Here is a 20,104-nt window from a genome sequence, read left to right as displayed (position 1 = left end):
GATTGGCATTACATCCACGCTGATTGCTTCAGCTACTTCAGGATCCTCCTTAGACCTCCACAGAACTGGGAATATAGCCACGATGTCCTGCAGCTGTGCAGTCTTGCCACGCCTCAGCAAGACAATCAGAGTGGCACTAGCAGACGCGGGCAGAGCAGGAGGCCGGTATGTTTGTCGCACTGTACTGTGTATTGCGGTGTAGGGCCAGCCAGAATAGGGACACAACAGCCTCTCACAGGCCGGTGAAATGGCTTCCCAATCCCAGCGCTGAGCTCCTCACAGCTGAGCAGGGCCAAGTGCCTTTAGAATCCAGACCCGCTTTGCAAATGTATATCAGGTAAAAGGCAAGGGGGTGCTCAGCAGCGATCAGGGCCCCAATTCTCTGACCTCAGGCAGCAGACCTCACAAATGAGTACTTCAGTTAGACTGAGCAGGGGCTCGGGCAAAGGGATCCAGTAAATAAGGTTGTGATGTATCGTTTCTCACATCCAGAAATGTAGGCACTTTACACCGCCCCCAACCAAGTACACCGCATAGGGTCAACAGCAGCTAGGGGCCCGTGTGCCTTGCTTGTGTATTTGGGCGCAGATGTCTCCTCTCTTGGCCTGCTAATGGGTACAGCGTCCAGCTCCTGAGCCAGGTGGCAGCTTACTGCCAGCAGCCCCCGTCCAGTCCGCACTGTCCCTGCAAAGTTGGGGGGGGACTGCCATAACTTGTCCAGATGGTCAGCGTCCATCACAGAAGAGGAGAAGACATGGGTCCTATGCTCCGAACGAATACAGATCACTCCAGGTCCACAACCTCCGGCCCCATCCGCAGACGCTTCACATCCGTGCATCCATTTTGCTCACAGGCTCTCTAGTTCCCCCACTCTATATTTCTTAAACTTTTAGACCTATATTGAAAATAAGTATGGGAGAGCTAAAAAATGTTTTACTGGTGTCTCCCTACAACAGGATTAAAACCAGCAGGATTAAGCAAAGTCCCTGCTTTTCCTATTTGTCAACATTCTTGACACTTGGATATTTCCCCTACAGGGTCATGTGTTTATTTAAGGGCTACACGTACCGGAGGTCGCCGCTTCTCAGTAAAGACAGCCACCTGCTGGAACTTGCTGCCCCGCAGTTTGCGGCTGGAACCCTGCTACTTGCGCTTCCGCAAGCAGCTCAAAACTCTTCTCTTCCCTAAATAAGATTTTCTTTTTTCCCTTCCCCTCTCAGCCAACTTCTCAGGTCTCACAGCGCGGGGATGCCTCCGGGTCACCAGGCGCTTTACAAATCCATAAATAATAATAATAATAATAATACATTACAGCCCAGATTTACAAATCTGGTACACAATGCAGTGCATCACCCAAAGTTGCTGCACTCTGAGCATAACAGGAAGAGAGCAGGAAAGTGTCATATCTACTAAGATATGGCACTCTGCTGCTCTCTCTTTAGCGCTGGCACACAATTAGACTGCCGAGCGCTACACATACACCTTAGCGCCATAATGCAAAGAAGTCTGAGTGTGTTTAGCATAGGTGTTGTACTGAAAGGCTTTCCTTCCAATGTAAAAAACTACACCTAGAGAGCATAAAAACCTTTCCCACGCTGGATGTGTGGTGTACTGTGCACCACACAAGCAAATAGGGAACATTTAGGAGAAATAAAAGCATGCTCATTTTTAACGCCTGCTTTCACGTAAAGTTATTTTTGGGTGTAAATCCCTGTCTACCCGTCTAGGATTGTTAGTAGATAGGGTTTTGTGTCAAAAACCATGGGTGGTTAACAGGAACGCCAATGTACCCCCAATGCAAAGTAACGCAAAGCAGTGCTTTGTACTGCTTTGTGTTGCTTTGGATTATTTTCATTATATTTCAAAAAGGGGGTGGTGATGGACAGAGTATCTGAGTTAATCAGAACACTCCTACCCAGTCAACAGATCAGGGCTTGATCCATCACCGTTTTTTAGCTCAGTGCACCATCCCAGTTCAGAACCTGGCTATATGCAAATTAGTCTGTCCCTGGCCCAGTGCATCATGGGAACAGGGCAGACCAAACTACCAAGCCAATTCTTCACTGGAAAGGAAACAAGCTTCCGGGGACCGGTTTCTGGTATTACAGCCGTCTTCGGCCCGGCTTGCTTGAATCCTGATGGTGCAGTGAGCAAGGGACTCATGTCTGAGCATACCCTTCCACACTTGTGGTGGCCAAAATATTTCAAAAAGGGGGTGGTGATGGACAGAGTATCTGAGTTAATCAGAACACTCCTACCCAGTCAACAGATCAGGGCTTGATCCATCACCGTTTTTTAGCTCACTGCACCATCCCAGTTCAGAACCTGGCTATATGCAAATTAGTCTGTCCCTGGCCCAGTGCATCATGGGAACAGGGCAGACCAAACTACCAAGCCAATTCTTCACTGGAAAGGAAACAAGCTTCCGGGGACTGGTTTCTGGCATTACAGCCGTCTTCGGCCCGGCTTGCTTGAATCCTGATGGTGCAGTGAGCAAGGGACTCATGTCTGAGCATACCCTTCCACACTTGTGGTGGCCAAAATATTTCAAAAAGGGGGTGGTGATGGACAGAGTATCTGAGTTAATCAGAACACTCCTACCCAGTCAACAGATCAGGGCTTGATCCATCACCGTTTTTTAGCTCACTGCACCATCCCAGTTCAGAACCTGGCTATATGCAAATTAGTCTGTCCCTGGCCCAGTGCATCATGGGAACAGGGCAGACCAAACTACCAAGCCAATTCTTCACTGGAAAGGAAACAAGCTTCCGGGGACCGGTTTCTGGCATTACAGCCGTCTTCGGCCCGGCTTGCTTGAATCCTGATGGTGCAGTGAGCAAGGGACTCATGTCTGAGCATACCCTTCCACACTTGTGGTGGCCAAAATATTTCAAAAAGGGGGTGGTGATGGACAGAGTATCTGAGTTAATCAGAACACTCCTACCCAGTCAACAGATCAGGGCTTGATCCATCACCGTTTTTTAGCTCACTGCACCATCCCAGTTCAGAACCTGGCTATATGCAAATTAGTCTGTCCCTGGCCCAGTGCATCATGGGAACAGGGCAGACCAAACTACCAAGCCAATTCTTCACTGGAAAGGAAACAAGCTTCCGGGGACCGGTTTCTGGCATTACAGCCGTCTTCGGCCCGGCTTGCTTGAATCCTGATGGTGCAGTGAGCAAGGGACTCATGTCTGAGCATACCCTTCCACACTTGTGGTGGCCAAAATATTTCAAAAAGGGGCTGGTGATGGACAGAGTATCTGAGTTAATCAGAACACTCCTACCCAGTCAACAGATCAGGGCTTGGTCCATCACCGTTTTTTAGCTCACTGCACCATCCCAGTTCAGAACCTGGCTATATGCAAATTAGTCTGTCCCTGGCCCAGTGCATCATGGGAACAGGGCAGACCAAACTACCAAGCCAATTCTTCACTGGAAAGGAAACAAGCTTCCGGGGAGCGGTTTCTGGCATTACAGCCGTCTTCGGCCCGGCTTGCTTGAATCCTGATGGGGCAGTGAGCAAGGGACTCATGTCTGAGCATACCCTTCCACACTTGTGGTGGCCAAAATATTTCAAAAAGGGGGTGGTGATGGACAGAGTATCTGAGTTAATCAGAACACTCCTACCCAGTCAACAGATCAGGGCTTGATCCATCACCGTTTTTTAGCTCACTGCACCATCCCAGTTCAGAACCTGGCTATATGCAAATTAGTCTGTCCCTGGCCCAGTGCATCATGGGAACAGGGCAGACCAAACTACCAAGCCAATTCTTCACTGGAAAGGAAACAAGCTTCCGGGGACCGGTTTCTGGCATTACAGCCGTCTTCGGCCCGGCTTGCTTGAATCCTGATGGTGCAGTGAGCAAGGGACTCATGTCTGAGCATACCCTTCCACACTTGTGGTGGCCAAAATATTTCAAAAAGGGGGTGGTGATGGACAGAGTATCTGAGTTAATCAGAACACTCCTACCCAGTCAACAGATCAGGGCTTGATCCATCACCGTTTTTTAGCTCACTGCACCATCCCAGTTCAGAACCTGGCTATATGTTCAAGTTCAGAATCTTTATTCGATTGTAGATTTTACAATCATAAAAGTACAATTTATAAGCACATAATAAATAAAAAACATTACAAACAATTAAATTCAAATGACAGATAATGACACAGTTACAGTACAATATATCAGACAGTATGAGCATGGGCAATATATAATTAAAAATATAAATAACTGTAATCTTAAAAATCACCTAAAATTTTTGCAGCGTGGTTAGCCATCCATGCTTTTCCTAAAGCAGATGGCTTTTTTAAGAAAGTTACATACAAATAAAGTGCAATCGCTATTCAGTAGTTGTAAGTAATAAAGTGCAGGTTTAATTTGTGTGAAACTCAACTTTTTAAGGCACGGTTTAAGGTATAATTTCCGTGGGGTGGAGTAATAGGGGCAGATAAAAAGGAAGTGTGCCAGATCTTGAGGAGACTTTCCGTCGCAGCCACAAGCTGGCAACACTTCGCCCCGTTGAGCCCCACTTGGGACTGCCAGTAGAAGATGATAGAGGTCAAAGCGGAACCTTGTTAACAGAAATCGTTCATAGCTTGACATAGGCCATGTCAGGTAAGGTTCCATTTGCAAGCAAGTTTTTAATAATAGGTGTTTCCTAACACTGACCTTCTGTATCTCAACCTCTTCTCTGTCAGTACCTCTTAACAGTAGTATAGCATTCTTAACCGAGCTCACATCAGATTTTGTAATTAAGTTTGGGGCATAGAACAGATCCTGTCGATCGATTGCCGTTAGGCTGTCCTTTATGTACTTCACCCACGGTACTTTAAACCTCCCATCTAGCTGTAAGGCTTCTTTCAGTAGAGCATGTGTTAATGGAATGTCGTTGTTCAGCCAGCAATTCAACCAACATATAACAGGGCTTACTGCTATTCTGTCACCTAAGTAGGGGATCCCCAGCTCCTCGTGTACCGAGTAGTTCCCAATGCCCCTGGGGAGTCTCAGAATCTTTTTTAGGAAGTTATTTTCTGTGATCTCTAGGTCTTTAATCTTGCGATAGCCCCAGAGCTCACTCCCATAGCAGGCAACGGCCACGCTTTTTGCCTGGTACAATTTAAGCGATGCGACCATCGGGCAATTGCCGATTTTTTTTGCAAAGCCAAGAATGGCCGCGTTGACCCTTATTGTTTCTCCCTTCTTCTTGGAGACTGCTGGGCCCCATGATAATTTGTGATCTAGCAGGACCCCGAGGTAAGAGAAGGAGTTGGTTGATGGAATTTTCTCCCCATTTATACTGAAATGATCAGTTTTCAAAACACCCTTACCTGCTTTCATAGCGTAGGACTTGGTATTATTTATGCTTAAGCCACGTGACTCCATGAATTTGTGGAAGGAGTTTAATAGTTTCTGGAGGCCGATTGCTGTTCTAGAAATAAGAACAGCATCGTCTGCGTAGAGTAATACAGGTACCCCTTTGCGCTCAACTAAGGGGTAATCTGCTTCTACGTTAAGAAGAAATTCCTCCAGTTCATTAATATACAGGTTAAATAAAAATGGGGCCAAGATGCAGCCTTGTCGGACACCCCGATTTATTTTGAATTCGTCCGTTACATTAAGGTCTTGGGAGTAACGGACGTTCGCTCTGGTATCTGTATGCAGATCAGCGAGGAAGTTGACAAGGTTCCTCTCTACACCCATTCTCAACAAAGCAGCCCATAATAGGCTTCTGTCTACACAGTCAAATGCGGACGACAGGTCCATAAATGCCATGTAGACAGTGCCTTGTCTCGCCAGTGTATACTTGCTTAGGATAAGGTATAGGTTCAGGCACTGCGTAATGGTCGAGTGGCCTGGTCTGAACCCGTATTGTATGGGTGAAAGGATGTTATTATCTTTAGCCCAAGTAGATAACCTGTTAAGAATTACACCCCCCACCACTTTAACTACTGAATTTATTAAAGAGATTGGCCTGTAACATAACGGGCTGCTGCGATCGCCCTTCTTAAAAATGGGGACTATAGTCGAGAGACCCCAAATACTTGGGCATCCAGTTGTCACTGCTGCATTTATTACAGCCGTGAGAACCGGAGCCCAGAAAGGGATGCTGGACTTAAACAGGTCCGGCGGCAAACCATCCGGGCCTGGGGCCTTGTTGATGGTTAGACCCTGTATTCCCCTAGCAGTCTCTTGTACTGTGAAACACAGTGGAGTCACAGTTGAAGATAAAACATCGTGGTCTACCCGGTGCTCATTACTCTTAAAAATTGTGCTGAAATGGGACACCCACTTCCCCTCTGGGATGTTTGTTCCAAGGGCTGTGTCGTTTGGGTTGTCAAACAAAGGTTTGTTAATTATTTGCCAAAACTTGCTGCTGTTCCCCAACACTGAAGGGTCTAAAAGGGATTCAATAACGTTAGCCTTAATTTCCTTTTTTCTGATAGCTATGGCTTTCCTATAGGCCATACGGAGATTTTTTATCAAGTCACAATCTCTGGGTTTGGTTTTTAGTGCGTGTTTCAAAACCCTACTTGCCTTTGAGCAGTTATAATCAAACCATTTGGAATTATTCTCACTAAGTCCCTTTGTAGGCGCTGTGAGCATGGAGCCAATTTTGGTGACCAGCCCCTCGAACCTGGACAAAATGTTCGCGGGGGTTGATACAGACGATAAGCAAACAGACAGCTCCTCTTCACATGCGCTGGTTATTTTAGTATACAGGGTATCTTGATTTATCATTGACCATCTAATGCGACGCCTGCCATTTACGCACCTTAGCGTACCATGGTCGGTGCGTGGCTGTCGTTTAGCTAATAATGGTCCACCCAAGTTTAAGAGAAGGGGATTATGATCACTGTATACACTAGTGAGGATAGTAAAGTGCGAGACCCAATAAACAACATCTGGGGATATTAATATATGATCAATGAAGGATCCCTGCCCATGTCCTTTAAAGGTTGGGGTGTCAAAGATTTTTGCATCGGGGACCAACGACATGGCTACAGTCAAGTTGTATTCATTCACTAAGTCGTTTAAATTCTTACCGCCCCTACTATGGGAGAAGTGAAAACCTTCCTCAATATTACACCCTAAGGACCCCATTGGCGTACTAGCTGGGTTACCACATGGTTGGACAATAAAGTCGCCTGCTATCAACAAATACCGTGATACAGTGTGAACATTTTTGCTCAATATATCAATTAGGGAGGCAATGTTACAAACTTCATTACTACTATTAGCGTTATAAAAGTTAACCAGTGTCAGCACATTCTTACCATTTTTTATGTCAATCTTCTGTATATTCAAATTAACATTGTGGCAGTTGCTTATATTGCAGCGCAGGCCTAGGTTAATGAAAATGGCCAAGCCACCCTTGGCTCTGCCCCTAGTCGAAGCAACCGCTGGGTTGATAAAGCTTAGAAAACCCTCGATATGGACGTTTTTATTCTCTATCCAAGTTTCTTGAAGGCACACTATGCTAAATTTTCTGATGAATGTTAGCCATACTGGGTCTCGTAACTTATTTGCCAAGCCTGCGATATTCCATGAGATTAAAATTTACACAGTCTTCGGGTGCAGGGCAAATGACAGGCTCTCTAGTAAATGGGGTAGATGTTGGGGTAGGCAACACTACGCCTGCTGCCGCCAAACCCGTGGTGCTCATTGCAATTGACTCCCTATGCTCAGATATAGGGACAAATGCCCCGTGCTGGATATGAGAGTTCTCGATTTTGGATGGGGAATCCATAGTTAACAGTAGTGTACTGGGGTGGTTTTCGTAGTTACCTGCTGTGCTTTCTGTCTTGTCGGCGCCACTTTCGGTGTCACCATTTACTGGCCTTGTATCTTGTAGTAGTATTGAAGGCACCTCAGTTTCCCCAGAGAACACTGTAAAAGGTACTTTAGGGGAACTACTATTTTTATTAACAGTTTTTAAAGCAGTGTATGCATCTTTTTCACTGCGACGACGCCCCAGCTTCACAGGTAACCTTGTGGGACATGAAGCACTTTCCCCACCCCCCATAGCTTCTGCACTCCTTAAACATCAGTCACAATCCTCCAGGCCGCTAAAGGCCTCAAACCTGTTAGAGAGCTCTAAGGGCGTAAATGGTAACAAATTTGACATATTCCCATTTAGGCCTGTTTTATGATGAAAAGGTATAGTGTTCCACCCATGTATGACTGATGATGGGGCCGGTTGGTACATGTATGCAGGATTCAAAGCAGACTCAACGTTAAGGAGTTGGGAAGTGGTGAAGATATTGTTATTAAGGTGTTGTGGGGGGAAGACAGTAGATCTGGGGTAAAAGTACGTCAGGGGGCGTGGTACTATACAATTCTTTTCATTGCTGTATGGCCAGTTCAAGATATGATATACAGCTTTTCTGTCTCTAAAGTTTATAACCACGACGTCGCCGCCGATGTCCTTCGCTCTACCCCCCAACCAAGACAGGCGCCGGACATGGACTATCTCTCCATTTATCGCAATGGGTTTAGGTCTATAGAGAGAGAGCCGATGCGTTATTTTATTTTTTAATTGTGAGTATCCCTCTCGTTTACCATTAGGCAGTTCCGGGACCCCGGTAAGTATAACCACATACGGTAATGCTTCTGGAGGGAGTTCTGTAGGTGGTATCCTAGGCTGGCCCCCTCTACCCCAATTATTCTCCTTCCCTTCAGGTCTAGGGAGTCTATCCGGGAGAGTACTAGGTTCCCTGGATGGAATAGTGGTTGTGTTACTGGGTGGTATTAAAGTAGTAGGTCTACCCCGAGCAGCAGATGGGGCTGTTGATAAAGAATTATTACAGATATTGCCACCATGTGCTTTCGGGGCCACATTTAGGGGATTAGAGGCAGCTGGGGTTGCTACAGCTGCCTGGCTATTGCTTGTACTGGGTTTAGAAAGTGTAAGACCCACAGTATTTTTTAGGAGGGATTGAGTTGTTGTAGTGACTTGTTGGTGTTGTACTTTAGGTTGTCCTTGTGAACGTACAAAATTCCCTAACACAGTCAGGTCCCCCTCAATTTTACCTAGTCTTAGCTCCATCCCCTTAAATCTTTCTGCCAATGCAAGCATATAGCTACGTATAATCAATTCAATATTGTCCAAAAGTGACTTGGGGGTGGCGGATTGCGAATCCTCCTCCATCTGGATGTGGGTAATGTCTGATTCTGTAGTTACTTGAGCTGGAGATGTCGGGGGAGTAGAACTGACTGTTATGGCTTGATTGATGTCAGGAGCTCCCGTTGGTGTTATAATAACAGTGTTCATCTTTTTACCAAACTCGGTGTGACTTATTTTGGGCTTATTCACAGTTGTTGTTTTCCTTCTTCTTTTAGGTGGAGGGGGCCCATGCATTTTTAGAGTCACTAGCCTCGGGTTTTTGCCTCTTACAACTTTACCAGGCCTTATTGTAGGAGATATCAGGATCTTAGGAGTGTTAATAAGGGCATTGGTCACTGTTGGAGTGGTTAGTTGGGTTTGGGTGGGTGACACTGCCGGAGCTAAACATTCTTGAAGGAGCAAGGGTACACTGGGAGTCAGTGAGATGTTGTCTGCTGAGGGGCTAATCAGATCGTCGACCAAAGAAACAGACATTATAGGTTCTGAGAAGGTTCTGTTTTTGATACGCTCAATAGAGCGACGGCGGTCTGCCCTCCTCTCAGCTAACATGAGCTCCTTGTTACCTTCTACGGCTGGTTTGAGAAAGTAATCGTCCAGTGTTCGATTAGTAATGTTTTTGTCCAACCCCACTAAAGCAGGGCTTGTAGCCGCAGTTGCCATTCAGTGATGAGAGGTAATGGCAAAGTAGATACAAAACAGAAACAGTGACTTACGTAATCCTTATGCCAGGACCACTGGCCCAGCCCAGCCTCTTCTGGCCAATGAGGGCCGTAGAGGGCCCGCCCTTTGCCCGGGCTTCGCCCTGGGCGTCCCGCTCGCGTCCCGCGTTGTGGGCGAGCCCCTCCTTAGTAGCGCCTCCTGGCGCTAGAGTGTGATGCGTTCCAGGTGCGCCGGTATGGAGGCCCCTGGGAAAGCGAGATTCTCCTCGCTCCGCCCGCAGTTGACACCAGCGCGGCGGCGGGAGAACTCGTCAGGCGGGACAGAGGCGACCAGTTCTTCTCCTCAGCAAGCGGTAAGGGTGACCGCCAACGTGCAGGCACACACAGTATCCCTCGGTCGATTGACAGCAGCCACAATTGGCCGGGCGAGCCCCTCCTTAGTAGCGCCTCCTGGCGCTAGAGTGTGACGCGTTCCAGGTGCGCCGGTATGGAGGCCCCTGGGAAAGCGAGTTTCTCCTCGCTCCGCCCGCAGTTGACACCAGCGCGGCGGCGGGAGAACTCGTCAGGCGGGACAGAGGCGACCAGTTCTTCTCCTCGGCAAGCGGTAAGGGTGACCGCCAACGTGCAGGCACACACAGTATCCCTCGGTCGATTGACAGCAGCCACAATTGGCCGGGCGAGCCCCTCCTTAGTAGCGCCTCCTGGCGCTAGAGTGTGACGCGTTCCAGGTGCGCCGGTATGGAGGCCCCTGGGAAAGCGAGTTTCTCCTCGCTCCGCCCGCAGTTGACACCAGCGCGGCGGCGGGAGAACTCGTCAGGCGGGACAGAGGCGACCAGTTCTTCTCCTCGGCAAGCGGTAAGGGTGACCGCCAACGTGCAGGCACACACAGTATCCCTCGGTCGATTGACAGCAGCCACAATTGGCCGGGCGAGCCCCTCCTTAGTAGCGCCTCCTGGCGCTAGAGTGTGACGCGTTCCAGGTGCGCCGGTATGGAGGCCCCTGGGAAAGCGAGTTTCTCCTCGCTCCGCCCGCAGTTGACACCAGCGCGGCGGCGGGAGAACTCATCAGGCGGGACAGAGGCGACCAGTTCTTCTCCTCGGCAAGCGGTAAGGGTGACCGCCAACGTGCAGGCACACACGGTATCCCTCGGTCGATTGACAGCAGCCCAGATCAGGGCTTGATCCATCACCGTTTTTTAGCTCACTGCACCATCCCAGTTCAGAACCTGGCTATATGCAAATTAGTCTGTCCCTGGCCCAGTGCATCATGGGAACAGGGCAGACCAAACTACCAAGCCAATTCTTCACTGGAAAGGAAACAAGCTTCCGGGGACCGGTTTCTGGCATTACAGCCGTCTTCGGCCCGGCTTGCTTGAATCCTGATGGTGCAGTGAGCAAGGGACTCATGTCGGAGCATACCCTTCCACACTTGTGGTGGCCAAAATATTTCAAAAAGGAGGTGGTGATGGACAGAGTATCTGAGTTAATCAGAACACTCCTACCCAGTCAACAGATCAGGGCTTGATCCATCACCGTTTTTTAGCTCACTGCACCATCCCAGTTCAGAACTTGGCTATATGCAACTTAGTCTGTCCCTGGCCCAGTGCATCATGGGAACAGGGCAGACCAAACTACCAAGCCAATTCTTCACTGGAAAGGAAACAAGCTTCCGGGGACCGGTTTCTGGCATTACAGCCGTCTTCGGCCCGGCTTGCTTGAATCCTGATGGTGCAGTGAGCAAGGGACTCATGTCTGAGCATACCCTTCCACACTTGTGGTGGCCAAAATATTTCAAAAAGGGGGTGGTGATGGACAGAGTATCTGAGTTAATCAGAACACTCCTACCCAGTCAACAGATCAGGGCTTGATCCATCACTGTTTTTTAGCTCAGTGCACCATCCCAGTTCAGAACCTGGCTATATGCAAATGAGTCTGTCCCTGGCCCAGTGCATCATGGGAACAGGGCGGACCAAACTACCAAGCCAATTCTTCACTGGAAAGGAAACAAGCTTCCGGGGACCGGTTTCTGGCATTACAGCCGTCTTCGTCCCGGCTTGCTTGAATCCTGATGGTGCAGTGAGCAAGGGACTCATGTCTGAGCATACCCTTCCACACTTGTGGTGGCCAAAATATTTCAAAAAGGGGGTGGTGATGGACAGAGTATCTGAGTTAATCAGAACACTCCTACCCAGTCAACAGATCAGGGCTTGATCCATCACCGTTTTTTAGCTCACTGCACCATCCCAGTTCAGAACCTGGCTATATGCAAATTAGTCTGTCCCTGGCCAAGTGCATCATGGGAACAGGGCAGACCAAACTACCAAGCCAATTCTTCACTGGAAAGGAAACAAGCTTCCGGGGAACGGTTTCTGGCATTACAGCCGTCTTCGGCCCGGCTTGCTTGAATCCTGATGGTGCAGTGAGCAAGGGACTCATGTCTGAGCATACCCTTCCACACTTGTGGTGGCCAAAATATTTCAAAAAGGGGGTGGTGATGGACAGAGTATCTGAGTTAATCAGAACACTCCTACCCAGTCAACAGATCAGGGCTTGATCCATCACCGTTTTTTAGCTCACTGCACCATCCCAGTTCAGAACCTGGCTATATGCAAATTAGTCTGTCCCTGGCCCAGTGCATCATGGGAACAGGGCAGACCAAACTACCAAGCCAATTCTTCACTGGAAAGGAAACAAGCTTCCGGGGACCGGTTTCTGGCATTACAGCCGTCTTCGGCCCGGCTTGCTTGAATCCTGATGGTGCAGTGAGCAAGGGACTCATGTCTGAGCATACCCTTCCACACTTGTGGTGGCCAAAATATTTTAAAAAGGAGGTGGTGATGGACAGAGTATCTGAGTTAATCAGAACACTCCTACCCAGTCAACAGATCAGGGCTTGATCCATCACCGTTTTTTAGCTCACTGCACCATCCCAGTTCAGAACCTGGCTATATGCAAATTAGTCTGTCCCTGGCCCAATGCATCATGGGAGCAGGGCAGACCAAACTACCAAGCCAATTCTTCACTGGAAAGGAAACAAGCTTCCGGGGACCGGTTTCTGGCATTACAGCCGTCTTCGGCTCGGCTTGCTTGAATCCTGATGGTGCAGTGAGCAAGGGACTCATGTCTGAGCATACCCTTCCACACTTGTGGTGGCCAAAATATTTCAAAAAGGGGGTGGTGATGGACAGAGTATCTGAGTTAATCAGAACACTCCTACCCAGTCAACAGATCAGGGCTTGATCCATCACCGTTTTTTAGCTCACTGCACCATCCCAGTTCAGAACCTGGCTATATGCAAATTAGTCTGTCCCTGGCCCAGTGCATCATGGGAACAAGGCAGACCAAACTACCAAGCCAATTCTTCACTGGAAAGGAAACAAGCTTCCGGGGACCCGTTACTGGCATTACAGCCGTCTTCGGCCCGGCTTGCTTGAATCCTGATGGTGCAGTGAGCAAGGGACTCATGTCTGAGCATACCCTTCCACACTTGTGGTGGCCAAAATATTTCAAAAAGGGGGTGGTGATGGACAGAGTATCTGAGTTAATCAGAACACTCCTACCCAGTCAACAGATCAGGGCTTGATCCATCACCGTTTTTTAGCTCACTGCACCATCCCAGTTCAGAACCTGGCTATATGCAAATTAGTCTGTCCCTGGCCCAGTGCATCATGGGAACAGGGCAGACCAAACTACCAAGCCAATTCTTCACTGGAAAGGAAACAAGCTTCCGGGGACCGGTTTCTGGCATTACAGCCGTCTTCGGCCCGGCTTGCTTGAATCCTGATGGTGCAGTGAGCAACGGACTCATGTCTGAGCATACCCTTCCACACTTGTGGTGGCCAAAATATTTCAAAAAGGGGGTGGTGATGGACAGAGTATCTGAGTTAATCAGAACACTCCTACCCAGTCAACAGATCAGGGCTTGATCCATCACCGTTTTTTAGCTCACTGCACCATCCCAGTTCAGAACCTGGCTATATGCAAATTAGTCTGTCCCTGGCCCAGTGCATCATGGGAACAGGGCAGACCAAACTACCAAGCCAATTCTTCACTGGAAAGGAAACAAGCTTCCGGGGACCGGTTTCTGGCATTACAGCCGTCTTCGGCCCGGCTTGCTTGAATCCTGATGGTGCAGTGAGCAAGGGACTCATGTCTGAGCATACCCTTCCACACTTGTGGTGGCCAAAATATTTCAAAAAGGGGGTGGTGATGGACAGAGTATCTGAGTTAATCAGAACACTTCTACCCAGTCAACAGATCAGGGCTTGATCCATCACCGTTTTTTAGCTCACTGCGCCATCCCAGTTCAGAACCTGGCTATATGCAAATTAGTCTGTCCCTGGCCCAGTGCATCATGGGAACAGGGCAGACCAAACTATTATTGGATTATTTTCAGGCAACTTTCCAGCACAACACAAGTTTTAGGCTGGAAAGTAAATCCAAAATCACGTTTGTGACACAAACAGTGCAAAATGTTTGCAAAGCTGCCCCTATGTATATCTAAAATCAAATTTTGTAAAATAGTCCCTGATTTATTGAGCTTTCTATGCAAGTGCAATGGAACCTTTGTTGTTTCATAAGATGAGGCAACAGCAGTAGAAACATTTCTTCTTCAAAAACAGGTACAGGTTGCGTAGAAACACTGCGACTTTCTCACTTAGAGAGGTACAGTCCCTGTTGAAAATGTTGAGGGATCCAATGCCATTGAGAAACCTTTTCCTGTACACCCCCTACCAAATTGGGGATGATCAGTAGTACACCTATATTTAGAACTGAATTTACCTTATTGAATAGGTCCCTAGATTTACTTCTTTTTCACATGATTTTAATGAGCATATAAAACAGTGGTTACCTGTCATGACCCTCGGCTTGAGGGATTGTGTGGATAATCCCACCTTCTCCTTTTAGAAGCGATCCCATTCCCTGTACAAGTATTCAGAGGAACATAGGGGTAGAGCGGGAAAGGGTGAAGCGAGAGAGAGACAGCAAGACCCTTGTTTCCAGCAGGATGCCTCTGGCCTGGACCGGATGAGGCATGGGGTGGCACAGCGATGCAGAGGCATACTGTAACTCACTGCCAAGATGAACAAAACAAGGACCATTATGTATTTAAGTAACTGTACAGAACTCTAGAATAGGAAAATTTGTGGTCAGAACCTTGAGCGGCTTATTGCTGAGTGAGGCAGTGTCATTGTAACTAGCACCAGGCAAACCACTAAACTTGCCTTAAGGTGATAGTCACACCTCTGTACTGTACGATAGAGTCCCAATCACCAAAGCCAAACAGGGGTGATTCTTAGCAAGTTGTCTCCAGATAGTCAGGCCTAATCACAAGGGAGGAAAAGAGGTGCATGAAAAACTGTAGTGGAGTCAAAAATCTGTGATCTGTCTAAGACAAAAACAAGGGTAAATCCAGGGAGCAGGTAGGGGGGAAACTAAGGGAACTGATAAAGGGATAAAACAACAAAGGTGAGGGTATGGAGATAGGGTTGCGAACAAAAGCATCAAGTGCAAGAGTCAAAACAGCTGAGGGTGCCAGACACACCCTTTACTATATACTGTTTATAGTGCTCTGCCCTTTCAGACCTAGAAATCAAGTCAGCCATCTGGTGGCCGGGACAGCTTGTATTGGAACTGACCCTGGAAGCTGCTGTCCTCCATGGTTACAGTCTACACTGCCCTATTATCATCTCCTGCATGTGCAATGCTTCTTGACTCCCTTATGTGGTACCATCTGTTGAAAACCCACATAACCTCTGTTTGTTTCTATGTAATGTACCCTGCACTTTCTCTGCTGAACTTTACATCAGTAAATACTACTTCAGTTGGACAACATTCAATATGTATAGGTACACTGAATTTTGTTGTGTTTAGAAGATCTTAGGCCATTGACCACAAAATTCTGCATCACCACAAATGCATTGATATAGCATCCACCCAAGCATGCTCCCATTCCAACAATCTCATAAAGAATGTAATGTATGGGAGTGTAAGGTTACCACAGCTGTTCTCTCTTTAATTGCAGCTGACATCATTAAATGAGAAAAAACAGGGGGGCATATTATCAAGAACGGCATTAAAAATGAACGCCGCTTTAGCGGTAGAAAACTGCAGCTAAAGCGGCGATAATGGGCTTGATAATATGCCTTTGAGAATTCCAGTAGAAGTCCATGTTCTGGTGTGAACATGAGCTTCTATTGGAATTCTCCAGGGCATATCATCAAGCCCATTATCGCCGCTTTAGCAGCAGCTTTCTGCTGCTAAGGTGGCGATAATTTTGACGCCGTTCTTGATAAGGTTCCCTAGAATGTTTCAATATGTGTTGTGTCATGTATGGTTGAGTAGGCTGTGCAACCTTGTATAAATGCATGTGTTTTTAGGTCAGAAGACCCATATTGTGCAGGATACTTATTTGCAGGCTTTGAAAATCTTGGTAATGAGGCAAGATTATTTCTACAAAGTCTGTTCAGTATAATTTAGATGTGTGATGATAAAGCTGTGCCCATTCGTGAGTGAACTGTGTTGCTGTACACAAGCCCAAGTAATGTGAGCCCTGCACCACTGGAATCAAGCAATCCTGGCTGAAGACGGCTGATAGCTAGAAGCCGGTCCTAGGATGCTTGATTCCGGTCCAGGGAACACATGGCTTGGCAGTTCGGTCTGGACTGTTCCCATGAGGCACAGGGTCAAGACTGATTTGCATATGGCCATGTCTGAACTGGAGTGGCCTGGTGAGCAAAATAACGATGGATTAAACCCAGATCCATGACTGCGAGTGAATGTTTTGCCAATGTGCAACATTCCGTCCATCACCTTGTGTGTTTTGTTGTTCACCCTATGTGGGAAGGGTATGCCCAGACGTGGGTCCCGTGCTCACTGCGCCACTGGAGTCAAGCTATCCTGACTGAAGACGGCTGATAGCTAGAAACCGGTCCTAGGATGCTTGATTCCGGTCCAGGGAAGACATGGCTTGGCAGTTCGGTCTGGACTGTTCCCATGAGGCACAGTGTCAAGACTGATTTGCATATGGCCATGTCTGCATTGGGGTGGCCTGGTGAGCAAAATAACGATGGATTATACCCAGATCTATGACTGGGGGTGAATGTTTTGCCAATGTGCAACATCCCGTCCATCACCTTGTGTGTTTTGCTGTTCAGCCCTAAACATAAACATATTTCTATGAACACTTCCTGACTTACCCTTGGAAGCCTGGGTCAACCAGCAAGCTTTTCCTCTGAGAAATGCTTGCGGTTATGTGCAACAATTAGATAAAACAAACATACATTTAAGAAACAAAGCACCTTAAGCAACCAAACCAGGTTAGTTAATAGAGAGTCATGTCATGAGCGAAATGCCACATACATGGCGATTAATTGATGTAAGGATGAAATGTTATAAGAAAACCACAAGGCTGTCCATAAAAATAGTAGGAAATCAAAATGTCAATCTTACTCCCTGGAATGTAGTAGATTGGGACCAGAACCTGCTCTGCTGCAAACTTGCGAGAAACTACCAAAGGTGAAAATATTGGGGTTCATTGCATTCAAAAAAATCTACTTCCAGCTGTAAAACTTTTTTCTGAAAGTTGAAGATCTTCAGTGGGCATACCTGAAAGTTCTAACCTAAAAGGGCCCCACAAGATCAATTATGTTTGTTGAGTGATCCCACTGTATCCTTGAAATTCCCATTATTAATCTCATAGAGGGAAATTCTGCTAAGACAATGGCTCTTGTATGTAACAATTTCCACATCAACCTTAGAATGCCACCTATTTTTTCATAATCAATTGCATTACTACATTTTGATTTGCATTTTTCACTTTTAATAGGAAAAGAGTAGCAGTCATGTCGTGATCTGCGTTTTCTGGAATTCAACAGAGGGAGAAGGGAGCTGGTCCCGCCAAGGCTGTACACTAAGTAACACTAACCGGACTCACACAGAATGCAGCTGCACCCACCTATCAAGCTTTGCTATAATCATGGCTATTCAGGAAATAGAAGACGCCCAAGTCCAGGTGAAAAGATCAATAACCCATTCAGGAGGGATTCAGAGGGAGGGTCTTTCTGTGCAACTTATCCAGTGGTAAGGAACCTATGAATGTCTATTCCTTTGACGGGAGTAACTGAATAATGTGCCTTATTATAGAAGCTAACAAAGGATTCACCACCAAGTAGAGAGTAGGGAGTTTACTAATTCTCCTGCCCCAAAGGAGTAATACATTGAATACATAATTAGACTTGATGTAATTGATGTAGGACCTGGTGGTCATTGGAAGGTAGTGCCACATTTTGGCTCGCCTTAACAAAAGAATTCATTACATATGTCTTGGAATAGCATAAATCAACTTAATCATGTGTGTTTTTGATTTTTTTGTACAGGATCATTTTCCTTTGCAGGTCCTTACCCATGTTGGGCTTACATTCTCTCTGCTGTGCCTCAGCCTTGCTATCCTCACCTTCCTCTTCTGCAGTTCCAGCCGTAACACGAGCACTCCCATGCATTTGCAGCTCTGTATCTGCCTCTTCCTGGCAGAGCTTCTGCTGCTCACTGGAATGGACAGGACAAGCAATAGGGTAAGGAATTTCTCAGAATGTTCTAGAATTCACACCGCTATCTTAAACTACACTCCCTAAATAAATTCCTACCCACACATCCACTTAAGTGAGATTTCCTGTTCTTACTTCCCAGTTTAATCCAAACTCGCACTGTGGGTCATTTTGCAAAAGCACTATGAGTATAGGAAGTATTACTACCTGAGTAGGGACTGATACATGGCTTTCTGAAATGGTCCTGAAATGTCCAACTCCTTATTAATAAAAGTGTAGCAAGGATGAAGTCCCTTCTGTTTGTAGTAATTGTACATGAAAAACTCTCTGAATAATCACAGTTGATTCCAATTTTAGAGGTTTTGGGAGTAATTCACAGAGGTATGTAAGTATATGTAAACTAGTATTACAGGAGTACTACTTCTATGCTAATAAATTCTGGTATGAATCAGCTACAATAATTCTTAAATTCAGCACTCTTCCCATCATCCTGTAGTGTAGTTCCTATATTCCATAGGCTCTGCGCATTGGAATAATATATCCTATAGATTTGCCGTAGGACTGAGGTCAATTAGGTCTCTATCGAATATACTAAACTTAATTGTGTGTGTGCCAGCTAACTCAGAGGTCACTAGAAACATTCTCGAATACACAAGATGGAATTAGTTTCTGACAACCGCATAAACATGACAACTTTGTTTCCCAAGAATAAGAATATATCTCTCAGAGTTGCGGAAACAATAGATAAGTATTTCACTCAGTCAATCGTGCATGCTTCGTTTCTACAGAGTTTGCAGAGAAATAGAGAGACGGGTGTTTTCAATAAAAGGGTTTATTGAACAGTCTTCTTTCTCATGCAAGAGAAGTGTACTGCTACAATCGTTATGCAGACTGCAAAGTATAATGCGAACAGCGAGAACAGTATTATAAAATAATACTGTAAGAGCATTGTAGGGGTTCTAAGCCATATAAAAATACATACATAAATAACATTGACTAAAATACTCAACTGGTGCTTCTAAAATATGCCTACCCCATGTGCCTAACCTAAGTCTAGTACGAGGGAAGAAGTAAATATTGTGTAGCATAGGTTTAGTTGTTTGCCAAGCATCTACCAAAGGTTTCTCCAGGTTCTAATCAGCTCCATACCTTGGTTTAGAATGAAGGAGGTCTTGTATCTCTTTCTCGGGAATAGATTTCCCAAAAGCGGAGCCGGAAACACTGGAGCAGGATTCTCGGCAGGAAAAAGGCAGCTTCCTGATCAGTGCGTAATCTGGAGAGTTGGCTTCCTTCTGCACTTGCTGTAGCGAGCTGCGTCCGGCAAGTAGGCTTTTGATCTGCTCCGAATCACCGTAGTTTGCTATAGCAAGTGAAGGTATATTTATAACTTGAAGGTGTTTAGGAATGCCATAGTTTGACGTAAAGTCGGGCATATGAACGTCAGGAAAGAACCCCTAGGGAATAGTTGTTCTTTGTAAAGTAACTGAGTTCTTGGACAAATCAATATTCAACAAGGGGAAGTCCCTGACTGCTTAAGCTGGTTTTCCAAGAAATCGTTGTGAGGTTTGGTATGGTTGGAAGTAGCCATGCCTGTATTTGGGTAGCATGGGCTATGCCTAAATAAGGGCTTGATTTCTATGCCTATATAAGGGCGATGTGAATTGTACCTATTTAAGGGCATGAATCGGGAAAATTCACTCAGAGCTTAAAACGCCACACAACACCCACTCCACTTTCTTATGCACAACATTACTAAGTTATAAACACATAAAAC

The 20,104-nt window shown here is 46.5% G+C and overlaps 1 protein-coding gene across 1 annotated transcript in view; it reads left to right on the top strand.

The window, feature by feature from the left end:
- Window positions 1-20,104, top strand: part of LOC144828070 (adhesion G protein-coupled receptor E1-like) — a 230,359-nt gene that overhangs the window by 111,407 nt on the left and 98,848 nt on the right. Inside the window, exons 4-5 of the mRNA XM_078686206.1 lie at window positions 17,613-17,798; window positions 18,163-18,357. Of these exons, the coding sequence (XP_078542332.1) occupies window positions 17,613-17,798; window positions 18,163-18,357 (381 nt within the window). The remainder of the gene's footprint in view (window positions 1-17,612; window positions 17,799-18,162; window positions 18,358-20,104) is intronic.

The sequence above is a fragment of the Lissotriton helveticus genome, chromosome 4_1 (assembly GCF_964261635.1).
Source record: "Lissotriton helveticus chromosome 4_1, aLisHel1.1, whole genome shotgun sequence".
Classification (NCBI taxonomy): domain Eukaryota; kingdom Metazoa; phylum Chordata; class Amphibia; order Caudata; family Salamandridae; genus Lissotriton; species Lissotriton helveticus.
Note: the sequence above shows the minus strand (reverse complement) of the source record. Positions and strands in the feature narration are given on the sequence as shown.